At 40.5% G+C, this 22,322-nt stretch overlaps 1 protein-coding gene across 2 annotated transcripts in view; it reads right to left on the bottom strand.

Annotated features, from left to right (window-relative positions):
• The window catches only part of KIF11 (kinesin family member 11), a 47,435-nt gene that overhangs the window by 19,030 nt on the left and 6,083 nt on the right, over positions 1 to 22,322 (bottom strand). Inside the window, exons 1-14 of one of the 2 annotated variants that reach the window (XM_075534033.1) lie at positions 20,496 to 21,482; positions 16,165 to 16,297; positions 15,811 to 15,908; positions 15,650 to 15,728; positions 13,842 to 14,027; positions 13,393 to 13,517; positions 10,880 to 10,970; positions 10,252 to 10,494; positions 9,161 to 9,256; positions 8,594 to 8,682; positions 5,903 to 5,990; positions 5,129 to 5,317; positions 4,121 to 4,328; positions 1,000 to 1,172 (exon numbers count right to left, since the gene is read on the bottom strand). In XM_075534033.1, the coding sequence (XP_075390148.1) occupies positions 1,000 to 1,172; positions 4,121 to 4,328; positions 5,129 to 5,317; positions 5,903 to 5,990; positions 8,594 to 8,682; positions 9,161 to 9,256; positions 10,252 to 10,494; positions 10,880 to 10,970; positions 13,393 to 13,517; positions 13,842 to 14,027; positions 15,650 to 15,728; positions 15,811 to 15,908; positions 16,165 to 16,297; positions 20,496 to 20,572 (1,875 nt within the window). In that variant the 5' untranslated portion in view covers positions 20,573 to 21,482. Of the gene's footprint in view, positions 1 to 999; positions 1,173 to 4,120; positions 4,329 to 5,128; positions 5,318 to 5,902; positions 5,991 to 8,593; positions 8,683 to 9,160; positions 9,257 to 10,251; positions 10,495 to 10,879; positions 10,971 to 13,392; positions 13,518 to 13,841; positions 14,028 to 15,649; positions 15,729 to 15,810; positions 15,909 to 16,164; positions 16,298 to 20,495; positions 21,483 to 22,322 lie in introns of those variants that run through there. The other variant, XM_075534032.1, reaches the window with a different exon arrangement.

Raw genomic sequence — 22,322 nt, 5'->3', positions numbered from 1 at the left:
AAAGGCTACTGGTAATCTTTCAGAACAAAATATTATCAGTTCTTTCTGATGACTGCAGGTGGCAGGCATCTCTTTTAAATCATCTCTTCTAGCAATGCTTTTAACTTGAGCTTAAGAACGAAAGCTAGACCACCACTGAGTGAACAAACATATCCCCAAAGACCAGGTACTGACTGTGTCTTTTAACTTTGTCAAGTGCATAAAGAAAAATAAAGATACCCAACAAATACTAGCACCCAAGAGCTGGATGTGGCAGTATCATTTAACATTCATATTTATTTGAGCAATGTCCATAATACAAAATTCAAAAAAGTAAGGTTGAGACAAAATGATATGGTTCAAAACTTCCTAACCAAATCTTGGTGATAAATGAGAGAAAGGGTATATGTCAATCCTAAATGAAAGTGACGCTACTCAGTAAAGTGAGAAGAGTGGCTTCTCGGCGCCGGTCAAAGAGCAGAATGGCCTGGCATTCAGAGCTGACCCCGTAAGGTGACTTAGAGCTGTTCAGGATGTGTACTCCCAGAATTGGTATTTTTCTGTATAATTCTGTTATTGAAACTAACTACCCAATATTCCCTGTGGTCAAGTCAGTTCACATCAGAATGACAGTTTCGGGTATCTACAAGGCCTTGGGGAAGGGGCACTTACTCATTTCTGGGCTGACAAGTTATGGGCCCCTTGAATTCATATGGAGCTAACCTTGTTTTTTCTGGTCTTTGGAGGGCCTAATAATAACTCCTACTCATAATGTTACAAGTTAAGGGTTAAGGGAAAAAATCCAAAGGCTGGTTAAATGTATTTGGCTGTTAATCTTTCTAAGAAATGAAAACAAGAACCGAAATCACAGTGGAGAGATTTGTCTTTAGAACTATAACCCCGCTCAGAATGACATGCTTATCCCTGTGTCTGGTCAAGCTTAAGATGAAAGAACAGCAATTGACATTGTGAATGCTTAGCAAGTGTCATCTTCAAAAGTATTTCAGGAGATTGACTAACAATCAATTTCTGCAGTGCGGTTTTACTCTCAGCCGCTAGGGACTGCTCTTTCAGTGTCATCTCAGCTATCTGAGAAACTCGAGTAGAGGCGTTTTCTGGGATGGCGGTAAGAGATCCGAGTGCTGTTGTGGTGATGGTGTCCAAGGCGGAGACACTGGAGGACAGCAGATGACCTGCACCGAGAAGAGGAGGAGGAGGGCAGATGTCAGCTTTAAAGACATAGCTAAACATGGTGAGAACTCGCTCAAAACAATTGTCAAAGTGATATCCTTGGGAGATTTGTGAGATCAAAGAGACTTCAAATAACTGGTCCACTACATAAGCAAGGAAACATCTTAAACTATATGTCTTCTTCACGATTCTGACATCTGACAGCGTTGTAAGAACATGACTCCCAGATACAGCACACAGTAAACCAAAGTGAGTATACTTTAAAATTGGTCTGTAAATGAAAGTAATGTTCCATTTTACAAGGGGGTTCCCCACACAAAAAACAAAGCTTTTCCCCAAAAAGTTATTTATTTTTTTTACAAAACAACCTTCTCACCTTCAAAGAACTCTCCATTCCCCTTAATACATTTGTCAAATCTGCGATTCCATTTTTGGAAACATTTTTCAAACTCATCTGTTTGGATGGCTGACAGTACCTCCCTTGTTTTTTAATTCACCTCTTCTATGTCATCAACCACTTGCTTTTTCCTTCACTTCTTCAATGTCGTCAAATCACTGTCCTTTCATGTCCCTCTTCATGGAAACAAAAGGTTTCACGGAGCAAGGTCAGGTAAGGTGTGAGGGGCAAGGGAGGCATGCTGGTCTTTGCCCACCTGGCACCCTGCGGTGGCTGCATGAGCAGGTGCATTGTCGTGGTGGCAAAACCAGTCCCCCCTCTGCCACAAATCAGGCTTCTTTGTCGCACACTGTTACACGATCTTTTCAGAAACTCTAAATAGAAAGTTTGATTAACAGCCTGACCTGGTGGAACAAACTCCAAATGCACTATCCCCCTCACATCAAAAAAGCATCGTCTTCATCTTTGATTTTACTTGACGAAGTAGGCAAGGTGATGATGGCGTCTTCAGTTGGCCTGATTGATGTGGGTTGTAAGAATAGCGCCACGTCTTGTCGCCAGTAATGACCTTGGGAAGGAAGTCTTCAGAGCAGGGCATGTTTCCACTAGAAGCTCTTTTTCCTGGTCGGTCAGAGCCCAAGGCACACATTTTGCAGCAACCCTTCTCCTTCCCAAATCTACCATTACAATTGGCTGAACTGAGCTCCAAGATGGCCCAGAATACTTCCCCATCTCTTCAATGGTCATCAGTTTTCAAGCCCAAGTGAAGGAATTTTGTTGATACATTCGTCAGTTCGGGAAGCTGCTGGACATCCAGAACGAGGTTTGTCATCAATTGACATTGCACCTTTTTTTGAAACGAGAAAACCACTCGAACACTTGAGTTTTTCCCAAAGTGCCGTCCTTGTAAGCTGTGTTCAACATCACAAGTTTCTGAGGTATGTTTCCTGAGCAGAACAGTATTTCACAGCCCCATACCGTCCGTTCTCTTAAATTGGCCACCACAGAAAATGATGTTCAAGTGAAACTGCTTTTACAAAAGGAGATAAATGTGTCTGCAAGCGCCCGCCCCCTCCCCGTGATCGGAGCGTGCTGCTGCTTTAGCTAGTTCTCTGCCTCAACCTGTGGGCCAGACCAACCTGTGGATCGTGTTCATGAGAGCTTGAAGCTCTTTTGAGACCTGCTTCCCCACACTGCTAGTACATACATCGCTTGAGCTTAAGGCGGGCAGATCCTGTCTTGCATTGCTTGTGTTCAATAACCCATCCGGGCCTGCTCCAATAACCTCCAGAGCTACTGACTGTTTGCTGGTGTCCCACGCTGCTGTTTGCTGCCTGTGAGCAGACTGTTTGCCTTGCCCAACGGGGAACCCCGCTGCCTGCTTCCTTGACCTTGGACCCAGAAGCTCATGTGAATTGAAGGACTTACAGTATCCACGGAAGTGAGTTGAACTGAGCCCTCTGTACTACTGTGTGGACTAATTAGCTGTTATATTCCTTCTTGCTGTATAAACCTATTCATATATAGACATATCCATTTATATATATATATAAAATCCTAAGTATCCTGGCTTTGTTTCTCTAGAGAACCCTGTCTAACACACCAGGTGACGCCACTGGGTGCACTAATTCAAAGCAAGGAGTTGCTCAATGCCCACCTAGTGGGAAAAATGTTTAATACGAAAGCTCCACTCCACCCAGTGCAATTCTGTTTTGGGTAGGTACCGCCCCCATCAAATACAAAAATGCAAACCTAGCCCACTGTCATGGAGTCAATTTGGATTCACAGCAAGCCTACACAGCAAGTTGAACCATCCTTTTGGGTTTCTGAGACTTTATATCTTTATGGAAGCAAGAAACTAGCCTTATCTTTTTATCTTTCCCCCCGAAGTGACTGGTGGGTTTGTACCTAGGATCTTTTTGTTAGCAGCTCAATGTTGGGCCAACCAATATGTCATCAGAGCTCCTCTAAGTATTATAGTGGTTAAAAAATAAAGTTTACCAATCAATCAATAAAATACTAAGTTTCCAAGGGAAAAGAGAATACACCATTTCCCCCATTTCAGTATCTTCTCAATTTTCTACAATGTGAAAAAAACTTTCCTAATAAATACTTAATATTAAGAGTTCTCATTCTAAAGGGAGAACAATAAAATGATTAAAATTAACAATACATACTTTTTAAAATACGTAAACTTTTAAGGTACACATTCTCAACAAGTTACAGACTAATACACATGAAAAATTCTAAGGGAAAGTCAGAAGTTTAACAATAATACCTATGGGGAATCATCCAGTCAGGGATAAAGGAATTTTACTTCTAAAGTTTATACCCTTGTTTGCTATGTAGCTAGTATTACTCAACACAAAACAACAAATTTAGCTTTAATTCAAAGGCAAAACACAATAATACTCAGAGGGAAGAGACAGTATGTGTGCTAAACAGGGACCATGGACCCAGTCATCTAAGTTCTTGAAAATATTTAACCAGTCTTTAAATTAGTCATACACTAAAAACACAAAGACTAAGATGATTAGAAATGTTTGGCCTTACCAAACAGTGTCTTGTGAATGTCTAGCATGGTCTTTTGTTTGGAGTTGCCATCCTTAATTAGCTCTTCCATATTATTAAACAGGCAATTGAGGTTTTTGCCAAAATTATCTTGAGCTTCTGTATTGTATTCATCAATTGTCTTCTTCCGATCCAGTTTGGAATGGAGACCAGATACATCTCTTGTGGTTTCTTCAACTGTATTAAGCAACTATGTAATAATTTAAAAACATATATTGATGAGTATGGCAAAAAGAATCTAATGAAGATAGCTATGCTATATTGCTATTATAAGGATTCCTCCTGATGCAAACTAGTGAAGATTTAGGTATTGTATCAGAAGACATCCCTGTCCTCACATTGGTTTATCCAGCTGCCCAGAAATGCCTATTTCCCCCTCGGCTGGCAATCTAGAAAAGCATAGTGGATTTAACAGATTTTCTCATGTAATAAGTATGCATCTCACAATTCTTTCCCTCTTGGCTTTATTAGTTTCAAAAATATATAGTCACTATAAAGTTACATATTTTTAACATCCTCCATTACTCCCACCAAAAACTCAACCCTACTGGCAACCGCATTGGCCAGATAGTCTCATCTTCTTCAGGGCAGATGGTGGATTTGAACCGACAACCTTGCATTAGCAGCCCAGTGCCTAACCCACAGTGCTACTAAAGCTCCTTCCATCAATAGACGATACTAAAATTCTAAATATCTAATCAGTATAAGTTATCATAGCGGAAAAGAATCACAACACTATTATTCTAAATGTCCACAAAGTGTATTAAAGTTGTATTCCATTTTCAAAACTCCAGGGAGTTGTTTCTTCTTAAATTAGTATGTCCAGTGGGGTGGGCAGTGGGGGAAATAGATGAAATAATAAAGCAATGTTTTTTAAATGGACAGACATCTTATTTGGCTAAATAAATATAATTTCCCAATCAATACTTAAGCCAAAAAAGTTACCTCTATTTCTTTAATGGTCATACAAAGTGAAAACAAAGGACCGACCTGGCTGGCAACACTGTGAAGTTTCTCCTCAGTGCTTTCCAAGGCAGATGCGATATATTCTTCTTTAACCAGCTGTATTTTAGTTTCTTGTAAATTTTTTTGAGTAGTTTCAAGTTCCTGTGTCTTATTTTGCAGGTCACATTTACACTGGTCAAGTTCATTTTTATTTTCCATAAACAGCTCTGTAACCTGATGTAAAGCACAGACACACACAAACTCATTGCTTTTGAAATGTCAGCTGATAGTGGCTCTGTAGGCAGAGCAGAACTGCCTCAGTGACTTTCCAAGACTGTAGCTAACATCTTTCTCTCACTGTATCCTGAATAAATTGGTCATTTTCATGTAAAAATTACAAAAAGTTACCAGGTCTGTTAGCACTTTTATAGCAACTGCTTTCTTCCCATAAATTCATTAAAAACTTTGGATTAGATAGCAAGCCTAGTGTAGTGGCATTAATTCTTCATATCCTTTCCAACACCGCCGGAGAATGTGAACAGAAATGTTTTAATGTGAAGGTGGCAGCTAAGCTCTCTCCACCTTACTTGGTTATTTTTATCTAACATCCAAGTTCATTTAGCATCTGCATTCCATCATCTGATAAACATGTTAATGAAATATCTCAGGAACCACTCTTTTGTAGCTTTAACAACAAAAAAACCCCAAATTCAGTTAATTCTTGCTATGACACCTATGGAAAGCGTCCACAAGGGCAAGTTTCCTCATGGTCATCTATGGTTGTAAACCTGTGTGCGATGAAGCAGTGTCAATGCTTACCCGACTTAGTTCATCCTCAAGGGCACCAATTTTCTCAATCAGTTCTACAATTTGTTCTTCTTGAACGGTTAGTTTCCCATTCATGACTCTAAAATAAATTTTAATAATATGACAGTTAATATTTTCCTAACATCTACAAAAGTCATTCGAATACAAAGTGTCAGTTACACCAACTCATCATCACTACAAGGACAGGAGCACCTAAGTGTTCATGAGCCATAAATACAAATGTGTCATCGCTTGATTCACAGAGCATTTTCCTTCTGACGTCCATTCTGAAATTGGGAACCCTACCAAAAAGGAGGAAAGCACGTGTGTGTATCAAATCCGAGAAGCTGGAAGCTGATGGAGGAGAGCCAACAGTCGGGCAGACGCACGGCAGCTGTCACCTAAGTGTATTCAAGGTTAGGAAGTATAATGAATATGCTCCCACAAGAATCCTGCAAGGTTTAGGACCACAAAGTCTTGGTCTCAAATATGAGATAAGGGACTAAAACCAAGAAGACAGAATTAAAGTATTGTACAGAAAAAAAGTCTATAAAATACCAACGCTGCACTCATTTTCAAAACATGGTAATTCATAGCCTCTTTTCCACCTCACATTCTGATGCTAGCGACTTCTGTGGACCTTCCTTTTTGGACCCGAGGTGCCCCCTTCGCTCTCATACCATCCTCTGCCAAACAGACTATTTCAGTTTCTCTGATCCCTCTCCCTGACTCGTGAGCGCTCCTTAAGCACTAGAAAAACTCACAGAGCTCATGAAGACCAACTAGGACTACAAGTACCCATGTACTGTACCATAACCAGAAAGGGTAGAAGTACAGAGATGTAGGAGGCAATGTCTGGGGGAAGACGAGGCACAAGATCGTTCTCTTGTATGTGGAACAGATGTTCTGGCCACTTGCAAGTCCAAAAGAAAGTGCCAAGGTGCAGAGTATCTTAGCCCCGGGTGCCTCAATCAGCATGAATGAAGATGCTTGGCTGGCTGTGCCATGCTCCCCCTTCCTGAGCCTGCGGCAGGATGAGTCAGGTATGCCCACTGCTTACTTAACATGTGTTGATGCAGTCAAGTAGGTTACAATTCATAGCATCCTTCTGTACAAAAGAACAAAAGGCTGCCTGGTCCTGTGACATCTCCACAATCCTTGCTTTGCTTTAGCCCATTATTGTACCCATTATGTGTGCCAATCCATCTCACTGAGAGTCTTCCTCTTTGCTGCCAACAGTCTACCAACCATGATGTCCTTCTCCATAGACTGGTCCTTCTCTGATTATAAATTCAAAGGATGTGAGACAAAGCCTCAAAGTCCTTGCTTCTAAGAAGCATCCTGGCTGTACTTTTTCCAAAATGGATAGTTTTGTTTTTCCGGCATACTATGATCTGTTCAGTAGTTTCACCATAATTCAAATGCTCCATGGATATTTTATGAATCAATAGCATCTTGGTACCTGGCAAATCCCAACAGCTATTTGCAAAAACCAGAGACAAAAGGGCAAATGAACACCCCAAGATACACACCACCATCACACAACATAATCCTCGAGAGACCAAAAGAGTATCCTCAAGAGTAGGATTTCTCAGTCTCCACTACTGATATTTGCACCAGGTAATTCTTTGTCCTGTGCATTATAGGATGTCGAGAGCATCTTTTAGTTGCGACCCACTAGTTGCCAATAGCACTGTGTCCTAAACCTTAACAATAAAAAACTGTCTCCAGACATGGCCAAATGTTCTCTGGGAAGCAAAATGGGCCTCAATGTACAGGGAAGACACTGGGATCTCCAGTGTCACTTTCAAAAACACAAAGGAAAATGATGGTAAATATGGTTTATGGTTGGAATCAAGGTGAAAAGCAACAGCAATGATGGGATCCTCCTTCCTCTATATCCACTCTAATCTGAGAACATCAGTAGTCAGATGTTCAGGGTACAGGGGACCTCTGTACTCTTTTTACAACTTCATGTGGACTGCTTAATTATTGAAAAATAAAAAATGAATTAAAATATTTTAAAACAGGTACTTAAAAACTGGTACAGATAGGAACTGGAAACATAGGGAATCAAGGACAGATGATCCCTTCAGGACCAGTGCTGAGAGTGGCGATACCAGGAGGGTGGAGAAAAGGGGGGGGTGGGGGGTAGAAAGGGATAACTACTTACAAGGATCTACATATAACCTCCTCTGTGATGGACGGACAACAGAAAAGTGGGTGAAGGGAGATGTTGGACAAAATAATAATATAAATTATTAATGGTTCGTGGGGGGGAGGGGGGAAATGAGGAGCTGATATCAAGGGCTCAAGTAGAAATGTTTTGAGGATAAGGGTAACAAATGTACAAATGTGCTTGACACAATAGCTGTGTGGATTGTCATAAGAGTTGTATGAGCCCCAATAAAATGACTTAAAACAAAAAAAAACCCTACTTTTTAATGTTAAAGCAAAAGGGGGCAGTCATAGGAGGCACTAGGCAGAGTTTAATTTTTGCCACAAAAGTACAATTTACTTCCAAGAGTGGGTCATCAACAAATGCCTGGTGTTAACGTTGAAGTTGATCTACTCACTGCTATGGAGCTGATACCAACTCAAAGCAACCTTACAGGGCAGGGAACTGCTCCTTAGGGTTTGAGGCGTAGCTCTCCGTAGGTGCCAAGAGGCTCAGCACCCCCAGGAAGCAGCAAGGGCTTTTACCTAAAATTTTCTTCAGAGATGTACACTCCGTTCTTTTCACGGGCTGCAGCAAGATCTCGTTTAAGGCGCTCTATTTCTTCTGTATATTCCTGTACATCAGAAAGGTTGGAGGTGTTAATTTAACCCTTAACTTTTTTCATTCCTTTTGAAGAAACTATACCACAGAATAAAACGGTCGGTCTTTTTCTGTTTAAAAACATGTAAAGTTTCCATCAATAATAAATCTATTTAAAAAAAGTCTTTCAAAAGCTTCCAAAGTTCTAAGTGCAGATCAATGAATTTAATTAGGTCCTTGTAGACACAGCATTACAATTCCCACAAAATGACTGGGAAGGACTAGGGAAACAAGACGTTTGTGGGTCGTGAAGGGGATTGGACAGCTTTGCCATTGCTGTCGCCTGACTACACATCGAGGAAACCAGTTGAGTCAGACGCTTGCAATGTGTGAATGTTATGATACATAAAGTATGCCTCCAAGCCACAAATACACAAGCAAATTTTGTAAGAAGGTCTTACTTTCGCATTTGTCGAACAAGATGACATCACCCCACAGAATTTCACAATTACCTTAATCAGAGCTTTCTTGGTGAGTTTCTGATTGACTTCAGGCTTATTCATTATGTTCTTTGCTCTGTGAGCATATTCCAGGGTACTCAGGGTTTCCTGTCATGAAAAGAATAGACTAATCACTGAAAATACTAAGATTGCTAAACTAACAGTACCTAAAATATAATGCATAATAGCTTACAAGTAACAATATATGTTACTATCTACTTTAAAGAAACTAGCCATTGGGACTACTATACCAAAACCTGACAAGATTTTTCAAAAGATACTTACATTGCCCCAAAATAAGCTTCAGAAGAAAAAAGGATCAGGAGAGCCAGGCAAATGGAAATGGGGATCCCAGTAAGTGCTGTTACATTGAGGGGTTATTACAACTAATGTCATGAAACAAAATGTATATAAACTGCTGGCTGGGAAACTAATTTGCTTGTAAATTTCTACCAGAACCACAATAAAATATTTTTTGAAAAAGATAATTATTACCTCCCCCCCCTTCCCTTCAGTTTCTAGGAATACTACACTTATAATTCAATTCAATAATTTGTTGTTGTTTATTCTTAAAATTCAATATAGTCCATCAATCAATGAATGGATAAATAAAAATCTCCATACAATGGAATATTATTTAACCATAAGAAGGAATGAAGTACTGATACATGCTTCAACACGGATGAATCTTAAAAACATCATGCTAAGTGAAGAAGTCAGTCATGAAAGACCGTGTAGTACATGATTCTATGTTTATGAAATTCCAGAATAGAAAAATTCACGGAGAGAAAGGTTAGTGGTTGTCAGTAGATGGGGAAGGGTCTCATGTGTTACAGGATTTCTTTTTCTTTTCTTTGGATGGAGGTTTCTTCAGGGATGATGAAAATGTTCGGCAGTTAGATAAATGGTGATGATTGCAAACTTGGTGACTACACAACAGCCAGTAGAGTGCGTAATTTTCAGGGGTAAGTTTTGTTGTATGAATCGCATCTCAATAAAAATGTTCAATGAACTTTTTTGTTCCATTTGAACTTTTTTGATATGTGGTAGTGAAACAAGAAATGCGAGCTACATTACTTGCAGATACCTCTCAAAGGGCTCACCTCGAGACTGACAGATGCAGGTGAAATTGTTGCAATTATTGATGTTCTTGTTCTTCCCCCAAGAGAATCCTGGAGAATCCTAGTTAGTTTAGACTCTCGATAAGGAACATGAGGTGTTCTTTCTACAAGAGCAGTGATAACCCTTCCCAAAGTCAGCAGAGATTGATTGATATTTCCAGCTTCCCGCGCTCTCTTGTCAACTGCTCCAGAGCGACCAATGTTTTCACTTCCTGCAAGATCAACCTTTAATTTAAAACATAAATATAAATCATCAGTATACTGGATTTGGACTCGAGACTTTCGTTTTCACACGTGTGTGTGCAAGAGTACGTCAAAAACCAGTGGAAAATGGAACTAAGAGATAATGGAATTTTTTCCCAACTCTTTGAAGCCCTCGTTTATGTATAATGTATTAAACAGCCAAGAAAATACCACATTGAAAGGGCATCCACCACAAAAAGGAAATGTCTTCCCCAACCCACTAAACTTCCCGAACAAAGTTATCTCTCTTTAATGAACAAATGTCTGCTACTACTACAAAGTTAACAACCCAGTAACTATAAATATTGCCTGGAAATACAAAAGTTCAAGCTCTTCCATGAGTGGTCAAAAATGAGACAATGCTTACCAAGTTTAACTTTCCAATTTTAACAAGCTCCTCTCCATCGATTGTAGTTTCTTTCATATGTATTGTGACAGAGAAAACGGAGTGTGAACGACTAGAAAACAAAATTGAGAGGCCTAGTCACAATAATGCAAAACAGTGTGTTTTCAATAAAATACTCAAAAAGAGATCTAAATTCACAAAGCAGAGAAAGCGATCAGGCGGACGGCATCAATAAGAATTTGGAAGCTGAGTGCTAGATAGAGCAATTCTTAGGTTTTTGCTTTTTTTTTGTTCCTACACTCTGCTGGGGAGACCCCATAAGAATCTACCTGAAAACTGCTAACCCTCAGAGACTTAGAAAATAGAATCCTCAAGTATCTCTAGAAGCTGGATGTATATGGTGTGGCATCGGCAGAGTTCCTTATATGTCAGAGGGGAGAGGGCTGAGGATCAACCATTCCTTATAAAAGTTGCCCTGAATCCTATTCCGAAGAAAACCACTTGAAATTCATTATTACCATCAATTCAAGTAGCACCAGGCAAATCGTCAGATTAGTCCTTGATGTCAAAATGCATTACTCCTTGAGAATATCATGAGAAATAAGCAACTGCTCATCTCGAACATTAGAAAGAGTAAATGGCAATAATTATTCTAATACTTCGAGACTATAATGTTCAAGTCTCACATGTGCTAAATACTGACATTCAGCTTTTATCTAAGGGAAACAAATTTTATGTAGACAAAAGATATCTTTCTTGTCTGTATCAATGATACTTGATGAACATTATTATATTTGCTTACAATGTTATTAATGATGACTGACTTTTAACCTTCTTCTTTGAATTGACTTAGCATTCCGTCTCCGCCACAAACAGAAGGGTTATTTAAAATTACAGAGGAGGGAAATATACAAGGACATAAGCATATGGATATGACCTGTAATATTTACCTCATATTTTCCTATCATCATCTACCCATTGCTAAGCTAGATTTATGCAATTAATATAACCAAACACAAGAGTCAATTCTGACTTTGGATAAGTGAATTAGCTTTTATTTATCTTTACACATAAATTCATAAAAAGAGAACTTTACTCCAATTAGCATACAAAAAAAATAAACCCAAATTTGCAGCAATTGTTGATTCCAACTCAGAGAAACTTACAGCCAGACAGAACTGCCCTTTTGGATTTCTGAAATTGTAAATCTTTATAGAAAAAGAAAACCTCATCTTTCTCTGGTGATACAAGAAAAAGAGAGCGCTAAATTATCAAAAGGTACCCTAGTGTTACAATGCGTTAAGCACTGGGTTGTCAAACACAGAATCCAGTTTGAACCTCTGTTCACGGGAGAAAGATGAGGCTTTCTGCTCCTGTAGAGATTTATACCCACAGAAACCTAGAGAGTTCTGTCTACATAGGGCTGCTATGAATCAGAATCAACTCAACAGCAGTAGACAAATCATGCAACTATATAAAATAATAGGAATCCTGTTAAAGGGAAACAAAATCTACTTAGTCATTCTTCCAAATTCCATGTCAACTTCAGTTTTAAATTTCCCATTTATTACAAAGCCAATATGGGAAAAATCTAACTACAACTGAAATCACCTAGTTTCATTATATTTACGTACTTTCATGTTATGCTCTTTATTTTTATTTGTTTAAATGAAAATATATTTTACCTAATTGCAATTATAATTGCTATAACACTTTATCGAAACTTTCAATTGTAAGGGGCCAAAAATTAAGTCATTTAGTCCTCTTTTTTTGTCATTTAATCCTTAACAATCACTTTATAGTTCAGGAAAACAGGTGTTTGGTTAGTTCACCTATTGTGCTGAGTCGCTTATTTAACTGGAGAGGTGGGACTAAACTAAACACAAATATCAAACTCTCAACCTACTGCTCTATTCTTTCAAAGACCAGCAGAAAGAAATACTAGTGTTTTGGTCAACTAGTTTCACAAAATTTGATATTTAGCCGATAGAGATGCTATCAAATATATCCATTTCTCCCCATGGAAACTACTTGTTAGTGATCATCTGTTTGCCTATAGGAAAAAGAAAGCCATTTCAAAACAGTCACTTGACTTTTTTCAAATGAGTGGTTTTCAAACTAGGTTCAAAGAATTGCTAGACTCTGAGGAAAATTGCCTTGGGCCACCTTCAAAGGGCTGAAAGACATAAGCTTCCAAACAGTCCAAATCAACCACTGAGCCACTTATTAATTTGTCTTGTACACTGGGCTCCTGTGCACAATTTCACTTTTAAAAAATCTGTTTAAAAGAAATTTAATATATATATAAAATAATTTAATAAGGCTCTAATTCAACTTGTTTTTGTCCTTTCAACATTCTTCTAACATTGGCACTTTTCCTATAAATATCAAATTTATCCATTGCCAAGACCCCCTCATTAAAGCACCCAATCCAGGTATATACTCCATATATCCCAGTCCACTCCAATTTGATTCCCCCCAGGTTTCTAATTCTTCTTGAAAATAAGGTTGGGAGGAGTGCATGGATCTCTTACCTGGAGTATGCATTCATCAAAGTTGCTGCAGTTGTTCTTTTTGCTGCCCCTTTCTCCAAAATTTGATAGACTTCATCCTTGTTGTGTACTGTAATTTCTTCCAAACCTTTGATTATCACTCCCCTCTGAACAAATACCAAACAAAATCCATTAGATTGCTGAAAATATAAGAGTAGTTCTCTATCGATCATAGATATATACACATACATACATACATATACACACAGTTGACTGGGTTAATAGCTTATTGGGGACATGGGAGGGAGGTTGGAAGAAAATGAGGAGCTAATAACAATAAGCACACAAGGAAAAGAATGTTCTAGAAATGCTTGTAGTGATGATTGTACAATTCTTTTTAATATGACAAAACTATTGAAATGTATAGCATGTGAATTATATGTCAATATTTTTTAAACTTAGAGACATTTAGTTCTCAAAGACCAATTTACCTTGTTTCGGGGATCATCAAACATTTGTAGTCTTTCAGAAACATCAGTAGATGGATTAAGGAGATCAAAAAGTTCTTCATTATAGATTTCCAACAGAGATACCTTGACTGAAAATTCAGTACCATTATCACTAAGTTTCTCAAAAATTTGGTGAAGGGTACGTGGAATTATACCAGCTAAGGGATCCTAAAATTATAAGAAAGATGAAAACAAAAAATACCTTTTACTATGGTACAAAAAACAGATAAACACTTGCAAAAACAAAATAAAATATATAAAACTAATCTCATACTAGCAAAGCCAAATCATTTGTAACACTGTTCAATAGTAAATTATTATTTTTTCTACCTTTCCTAAATCTAAGCATACCTGGTCAGCCAGCTTTGTACACGAGCATTGCACAAAAAGCTAAATGAATCAAGCAACGTATAAAGCCAAATTCAAGACTCCTTTCCTTCTTGTTTATTCCAAAGGCTCCCAAACTTATTTGACCTGCTTCCCTGCTTCCAGGAAGAAATAAATTACTCGGTGCCCACTGGCAACTCGAAATGTTTGTAACGTAGCCACTGATGCAGGATAATGTATAGGTTCTTTGCTTTTGCAGCCCCCTGGTCATTCCAGGGGTGGTATGGCTCAGTTCAGGAAACACTGGTCTCCTAGGGCTACGAGTTGTTGTTAGGCGCCATTGAGTCAGCTCTGACCCACAGCAGCGCTATGCACAACAGAACGAAACACCGTGGTCCTGCACCCTCCTCACAATTGTTCCTGTGCCCAAGCCATTGATGCGGCCACTGCGGCACCCATCACATGGAGGGCCTTCCTCTTTCTGGCCGCTCCTCAGCGTCACCAAACGATGTCCTTCTCCAGGGACTAGTCTCTCCTGACACCATGTCCAAAATATGTTAAGACGAAGCCTTGCCATCCTTGCCTCTAAGGAGCCCTGTGGTCTTACTTCTTACCATCCAGATGTATTTGCCCTCTACCAGTGCATGGCACTCTCCATACTCTTCTCCAGCACCACAATTTAGATGCATCTATTCTTCTACAGGCTTCCTCCGTCAATGTCCAGATTCCACATGCACACGATGCAATGGAGAATACCATGGCTTCAGTGAGGCCCACCTCAGTCCTCAAAGTAACGTCCTTGCTCTTCAGTACTCTAACGCGGTCTTGTGCAGCAGATTTACCTAATGCAGTGCATCTTTTGATCTGTCTGCTGCTTCCACGAGCACTGATTGTGGGTCCAAATAAAGTCGAATCCTTGACAACCTTTTTTCCATCTATTACTTCATGATTATCCATTAGTAAAGTAATGCCACACTTATGCAACTACTACTAGAAAAACGTTAATAATTTAGAAAATCTAGTTAGTCATTACACTCATTTGGTGGAAATCTTTGTGAAATGTACTCATTGTTTATGACACTAAACAAAATTCACGATTATCACTAATAAAAATACCACATTGCCCCTGCTACCCTTTTTGAGACTCATTCCCCACTGTAAAGTCCGTTCTTTCAAGACCCAGTCACATTCCATCATTGTATAAAATACTGCACCACTGTTGTGTAATAAATACCCTTCTCTCATCACTGAACTATGCCATCTATATTGGTTCGCTCTCCACAAGAGTGCATTATTGTAACAGAAGTCATGCCATATGTTTTAATTTTACTGTAGAAATCATTTCAGGCTAAGTTCATGTTTGATCTGGGTACTCAGAACGTCTCTGTGTCAAGGCAGAAGCCCTCATTCAAGTTTTGTTCGGTTACACTTTAGTCCACACTAGAGACATAAACAATAAATACCTCCTCCCAGGTGTACTCTTCATTAGGTGACCTTTCACCTTCCATGGTAAAGGTTTTCCCAGTACCTGTTTGGCCATATCTGTCAAAATGAACAAACATGATCAAAACAAATACATTTATCTAAAACTCTCCATCAATTTGGAAAATGGTGCTTCACTTACGCAAAGATAGTGCAATTGTAACCCAAAATAACTTCATCCAAAATTGGACATACAACACTTCTGTAAACATCAATTTGTTTAGTAGAGGCTCCAAAGACCTATCAAAAAGAAATAAATAGATAAACCTTTCTTTAACCAATTGCTTCAAGAAAAATGTCAGTCATGCATTTTAATAATTTTGTTTAGCATACTGCCTCAAATAGCCCCACTAGAAATTATTTGACTTTTAAAATAGTCTACTCAAAGCTATAATTATATACCTATTCTAGAACTTATGGGTAATCTGTACATTAGGATATCTTTGGGTTAACAGATAACTTTAAGATAGCACCATTTTAAAAAGAAATTAAGTACCATATCAAAAGTGTAGGTTTTCCTTGAGCTCTTGTCAGCCAGTCCTGCGGTTCGTATACTAATTTCTTTTCGTGCCGGATCACATTCTACCACAGAATGGGCATTTATTTTCCGCTCTGTCACATTAAATGGTCTACAAAAACAAATACACAGAGTTATTCAAGAACTCTTAGCTACGAGGTTAGCAGTGGCTTTCCATTACCTGTGTTAGACAAGTTAAGCATATGACGTTCTGACAACTTGACACAATCGGTGGCGAGAAGTAAAAGAGTGCTACTAAAGCAACAGGAGAAATTTCAGGGTCTCGGTTCCCTAAAATCAGTTGCTCTGTTTTTGTTTGCCAAAACCTAAAATTCTTAGTTTTAGAGTAGATACTAACAGAATTTAACTTGTTAAACAAAATGCCAAACATATTTTTCAGGATCCTATTTCTACCAAGTTTATAATCTGATCATGTTATACTATGATTTGGTAGATAGAGCATGCCAAATTTATAAAAACTAAAAATTTGCAGTACGAAAATGGTACAAAATAAAGATAAAAATTACTAACACGTTGAGCCTGTGGGAGAAAAGATGAGACTTTCTGCTCCCTTAAGATTTACAGCCTGGGTCTGGGAGGCTGGCCCCAGCACCAAAAATTAAGTGGATTCCTGCCCCTCCCCCGAAAAGAATTTGTTTCAAAGGATGACATTGATTCTGCAGCTCCGGGAGATGGACATATCTGATCAGAGCACACGGGAGCAGATGAAGGGGCAGGAGGAGACAGTGGAACACAGCCTGGCCCACCAGGCCGTGAGGATGATGTTCCTGAGTAGAGCAGCCAGTCCACAGAGAGAACAACATGGCTGGCCCCACTATGAGAAATGATGCCCCTCAGTGACTAAGGGCGATACAGGGGACAGCACCGGAGACACAGGGTGGGAATTGCACCTGACCTGATTCCACCACACAGAGGCAAAGCACTGGGGGAGTGCAGTGGAACAGCAAGGGAATGGACTGGCAAGGTCCCCAGGGAATGCTGAAAAGTGGACTTTGGGGCCAGGGCATGGTGCCCCAACAGACTGGACTGGAAAACGCTCCTAAGGGCCAGCAAACGATCCTTGAACGAACAACAAGCCTTTCTTTTGTGAAAAAAAAAAAAAAGATTTACAGCCTGGTCATCAAAGAACAAAAACTCTTATCATTGTAAATGAGGGGGAGTATGGAGTGGAAACCCAAAGCCCATCTGCAGGCAACTGGATATCCCCTTACTTAAGGGTCTTGGGGAGGAGACAAGTCAGTCAGGGTGCAGTGCCCAGCTATTAATTGGAATAGTGTGGAGTCTTAAAGGCTTGTATTCACACAAGCAGCCAGATAAGTGAGGCATCAACTAAGCCCACATCAAAGAAGCACACCAGCCTGTAAGATCCAAAGATGATAACAATATCCAAATATGATGAAAAGTATCAGAGCTTAAATTGTGAATACCCAATTTGTAGAATGCTATTTAGGACACTGGGGGCCCAAAACCTATCTGCAGACTATCTGGTCAGATTACATTTTGGGGAGATCCCCTCTGGCCACAGGTGAGGGACTAGAACTAGATAGAGATTATCTCAAGAAAACTACTGAAAAAAAGAAAGAAGTCAAGGCTACCACGGGTGAAGGAGGATGAGTTTTTGCTCAAGGAGCATTGAGTTCATGATAATGGTCGTGGAATAAGTTGGAAAAAGGTACAGTTACTGTTTAGCAGTTCCTCAAAATGTTATCCCACTCCTAGGATATTCCTAAATTAAGAACCCATTGGTCGAGTCCATTTCAACTCCCAGCAACCTTGTCTCGCAGAGTTCACAAGCCTGTACATCTTTATAGAAACAGACTGTCACATCTTTCTCTTAGTGTCTTGTTTGAACCAATGACCTTTTTGTTAGCAGCCGAGCACTTAACCACTGCACCACCAGGGCTCCTTACCACCATAAGGTGGATCTCCAAAATGTGACGGTGACACATATCCCCACGTGGCACTTTTTCTCTCTAACTCCAACCCCCTAGGGCTGGGTCCACAAGTCAGTACTCTGTCCTTTCAACCAAACCAAGCTCACTGCCAGCGAGACAAGTATGACTCATAGAGACCCTAATGAACAGACTAGAACTGCTCTTTGGGGTTGCAGATATTTAAGTATTTATACGAGTAGACAGCCTCATCTTTCTCCCCTGGAACAGCTGGTGGGTTTGAACCACTTACCTTGTAGTTAGCAGCTCAAAACATAACTCACCACGCCACCAGAACTCCTCTAGCCCCTACCAAATAAGAAATGCCAGTCTCTCATTGCCCCTGGAGGCTTCAATAATTCACGAGAATGACTTACCAAACTCATGAAAACTTTGAGCCATTTATAATGATCAATTTATTAGAAACAGAAAGCATACAAGTGAAGATACACATCAGGCAAGGTCCTGGCACTATGAAGCTCCCACTGTCCCCAGGGGCCTGACTGAACATCATGTTTGGAAATAAGGTAAACCAAGGAGACCAGAGGAGACCCTTGGTAGCTCACTAACTGCAACAACCGAACTCAAACATGCTGGCAAGTGTAAGGATGATGCAGGACCAAGCAACAGCAACTAACAACAAAAAAGCATGTTTCCGCTGGTGGCAAAGTAAAAGAAATCTCTTTGAAGGTAAGGCTTGAAATGTACAAAAAACAAGTCAAGCTGTTGCTGTCAGGTCCATTTTAACTCCTCATAACTACACCACAGGACAGAGCAGAACCGCCCGCCCCGCTCCGGTTCCCATGGCTACAAATCTTTCTTCAAGCAGGCTGCCAAGGAACTTTCTCCATGAAACAACTTGGTGGATTCAAACCACCCACCTTTCATTCAGCTGTCAAATGCTTAACCACCATGCCACCAGAGCTCCTATATAAAACAAAACACCCAAACTCACTGGCACAGAGTCCATTCTGACTCACAGCTACCCTATAGAACAGGACAGAACACACCAGGGGGTTTCAAGACTAACATTACAGGAAGAAAACACCTCATCTTGGTCTCACGGGGCTCAAATACCTGGTTAACTCTGAATGAAGTGATGACAGAGGGGTACACAGGCAGTTCTAGCTGTTCATTAATTGGGGTGATACACTGTTTGTTATACTATTGCTTTTAACTCTTTATAGATCAAAAATTAAAAAGAAAAAATAAATCAAAATTATAGGCAAAAACATGACTGCTTTTTAAAACAATCAAATAATCTAAAATTATGCATTTGAACCTAGGATGTTGAAAAAGAACATTCTCTCTTATCTAGTTTAAAAAAAACACCTAGTTGTTACCCTTGATATCTTGAACTCAATTCTCCAGAACAGATTAAGCATTAACCTCATAAAGTTTGTTGATACTGTTTGTCTTAATAATCTTTTTATTTTTTTAAATAATCTTTTTATTAATTTTAGAATTCTTTCAGATTTACAGAGAAGTTGCAAAGGTAATTGTTATTATTTAAAATAAAAAACAGATGCAGAACACATCTAACAGTAAGCCGTGCGGGATTTCTGAAACGTTTAATAAATTATAATGAAGCAGCAATTTCTGCAAGTATGTTCTTCCTACACTAGCTCATCTTAAAACGAATAAGTTAAAACGAGGAAACTATTTGGTAACCAATCGGGGGAGAGTTGAAACACACACACACACACACACGCACACACAACTACAACCTCACCCTGAAAACACTATGTCGGTTGGGATTGTCTATGAACCAACAGGCAAATGAAAAACGATATGATACTGCAACAAAATCAGATACCTATACTGGCTTAAATGATCTCCTTGATCTTGTAATTTTAAAGCATCACTTAATAATTAATTCTTACAGTTTAAAAGAGTGATGTTTTACTTGTTTATTAGTGAGGACGAAATTATTTAGGGTAACTAGAGAGCAGACAATTCTGCTTTTAGAGATGAAAATCCCAATGTAAGTGCTAAAACTTTTGCAAAGGCGTGCAGCTTTATTTCCAAATCTGCCAAAGTCACGAACACACCAAAGTAAACTGTCTTGATCGATAGAAGTAAAAAATAAACAAGGATGCACTTTTCTCTAAAGAACGCTGATCACACGAGCCTTCCACGTACCAGTTTGTACTCCAATACAAACATCCCTACTTTAATTCTAGAAAACACACTCCGCGTCACAGCAACGCAGTAGTAGCTTTCTCACACAGAACCCGGGGACCAAGTGTGGAAAGCCCGAACGCTCTCGGAACGCAAACAAAACTCCTCCCGGCAGGTCGCGCCGGAGAACCTAGGAGCAAAGCCCGGGCGCTCAGGATCCGGCCAGCTCCGCCCTACCTGCATCGCACCACCACCTGGATGTTCTTCCCCTTTTCCTCTTTCTTCTTCGCGGAGGAGTTCGGCAGAGACGCCATCACTGTCACCGCCTAAAGAGCAAAGCCCGGCGGCCGGGTCGGCGCGCACCTCCGCGGGGCAGGGCACAGCGGCGGCCGGGATAACCGACGCTCGCGACTCGGGCCTTCTGCTCGGCACCCGGAGCTCCGACGGGGCGCCACCGCTGCCCCGCACCAGCCGCAGCCGCGCTGACCTCGCTGGACGTCACCCGCCGTCCCCCCAAAAAGCAAGCAACGACTCCGCGCCTCAATTTGAAAAAGGAGCCGGGCGCCCGAGCCAATCGCGGCGCCGGCGCGCAAAGCACCATGGGACGAGTGTCCAGCTGGGAGCGCCGCCCTCGGGGCGGGGTCCGCGATCGAGGCGAAAGCTGGTGCGTCTTCCCCGAGCGCCGCTGACGAACGAGGCGGAAGGAAGCGTTAGCGAGGCGTGACAATTTACTGACTTTCAGGCGGCGACTCAAACAGTCTAGCTCCTCCACGTTCCAGCTGGGGGACCTTGCCCAAGAGGCATACTGCAGTTTCGAAAACGCTATGGGTTTTCCACCGCAAAATGAAAATAAAAATCCCCATCCCCGGGGTGGTGAGACTGGATGAGCTTGGGTTGTCTAGTATTGACAGCGCTCAGGAACGGGCGGCGGCGAATATCCTACGGAATTGTAAGAGAACGTGCAGAAATAGGAGAGTACTCTGTCTCGCTTGCGGAGGCCCAAAGGAAGCCGCCTTCCCGGAAGCAGCATCCAGAATAGTATGAAGAGAGTTAAAAGGTAATGTTACTACTGATACCAAACCGTAAGGAAATGGGCATTGAATATAATCTGAAGGACTCCAAATTTATTCTTCCGTTGATGAGAAGACGTCATTGCTAAATTATTCCAAGCCAGAAAGCATATTTGGTCTTAGGACAGCAGCTCGGCTGGCCAGGTCGTGATTTCCTGAATCTGCGAGGCGCAACGTTCAGCTGACACCCCAGCGGTTACGCAACCGTCTGTGGTCGTCAGCCTACAAATCCCGGCATGCAGCGCTCAAATCCCGGCATGCAGCGCTCACCGGAAGCATCTTGTCCTCGGTGGCCTCCGGCTTTCCGTAAGCGTTGTAGAGCCCGTGGAAGTGCGTAATGTGAGCTGGCCTTGTTTGTACCTTGGTTGCCTAGGGGATACTGTCCATGTATGTATTAGTACATTTATTAGTCGGCTCTTGGAGTTCGCTCTTGGCCACATTAACCCTTAAGAATAATACAGATATTATTTTGGTTTCTTAGAAAAGACAGTGGCCTAGCGGTGTGAAAGTTTTTTCTCTTCCCTGTTAGGTGCTGTCAAGTCCATTTGTTCATAGCAAACCCATAGAGTTTTCGAAACTGTAATCTCCGATATATGGGAACTGGTTTAGCGTTTAACCATGTGCCACTACTCTCTGGCTCCTTGTTTCTTCTCTACTCTCTGGTCACCACCATTCTTAGGGAAACATTGGTCACACCTCCATTGGTCACACCTCCATTCTACATAATAAGCTGTCTATTGCTATCTCTTAGATGTCTCAAAAGCTTCTCAAATGAATATATATATATATATATATATATATATATATATATATATATATCCAAAACAGAAATATAACCCCTTACCTGTACCCTCATCTTTTTAACCTGGACCCACGACACTAAACAGGGTCTTTGATTCCTTCACCTCCACATCCAATACAATCCTGTTGGTCTGTCTCCAAAATATGCTCATCTGGCTTTGCCTCTGCCACCAACTTTGTCCAGGTCTCCTTC

The sequence above is a fragment of the Tenrec ecaudatus genome, chromosome 16 (assembly GCF_050624435.1).
Source record: "Tenrec ecaudatus isolate mTenEca1 chromosome 16, mTenEca1.hap1, whole genome shotgun sequence".
Lineage (NCBI taxonomy): Eukaryota > Metazoa > Chordata > Mammalia > Afrosoricida > Tenrecidae > Tenrec > Tenrec ecaudatus.
Note: the sequence above shows the minus strand (reverse complement) of the source record. Positions and strands in the feature narration are given on the sequence as shown.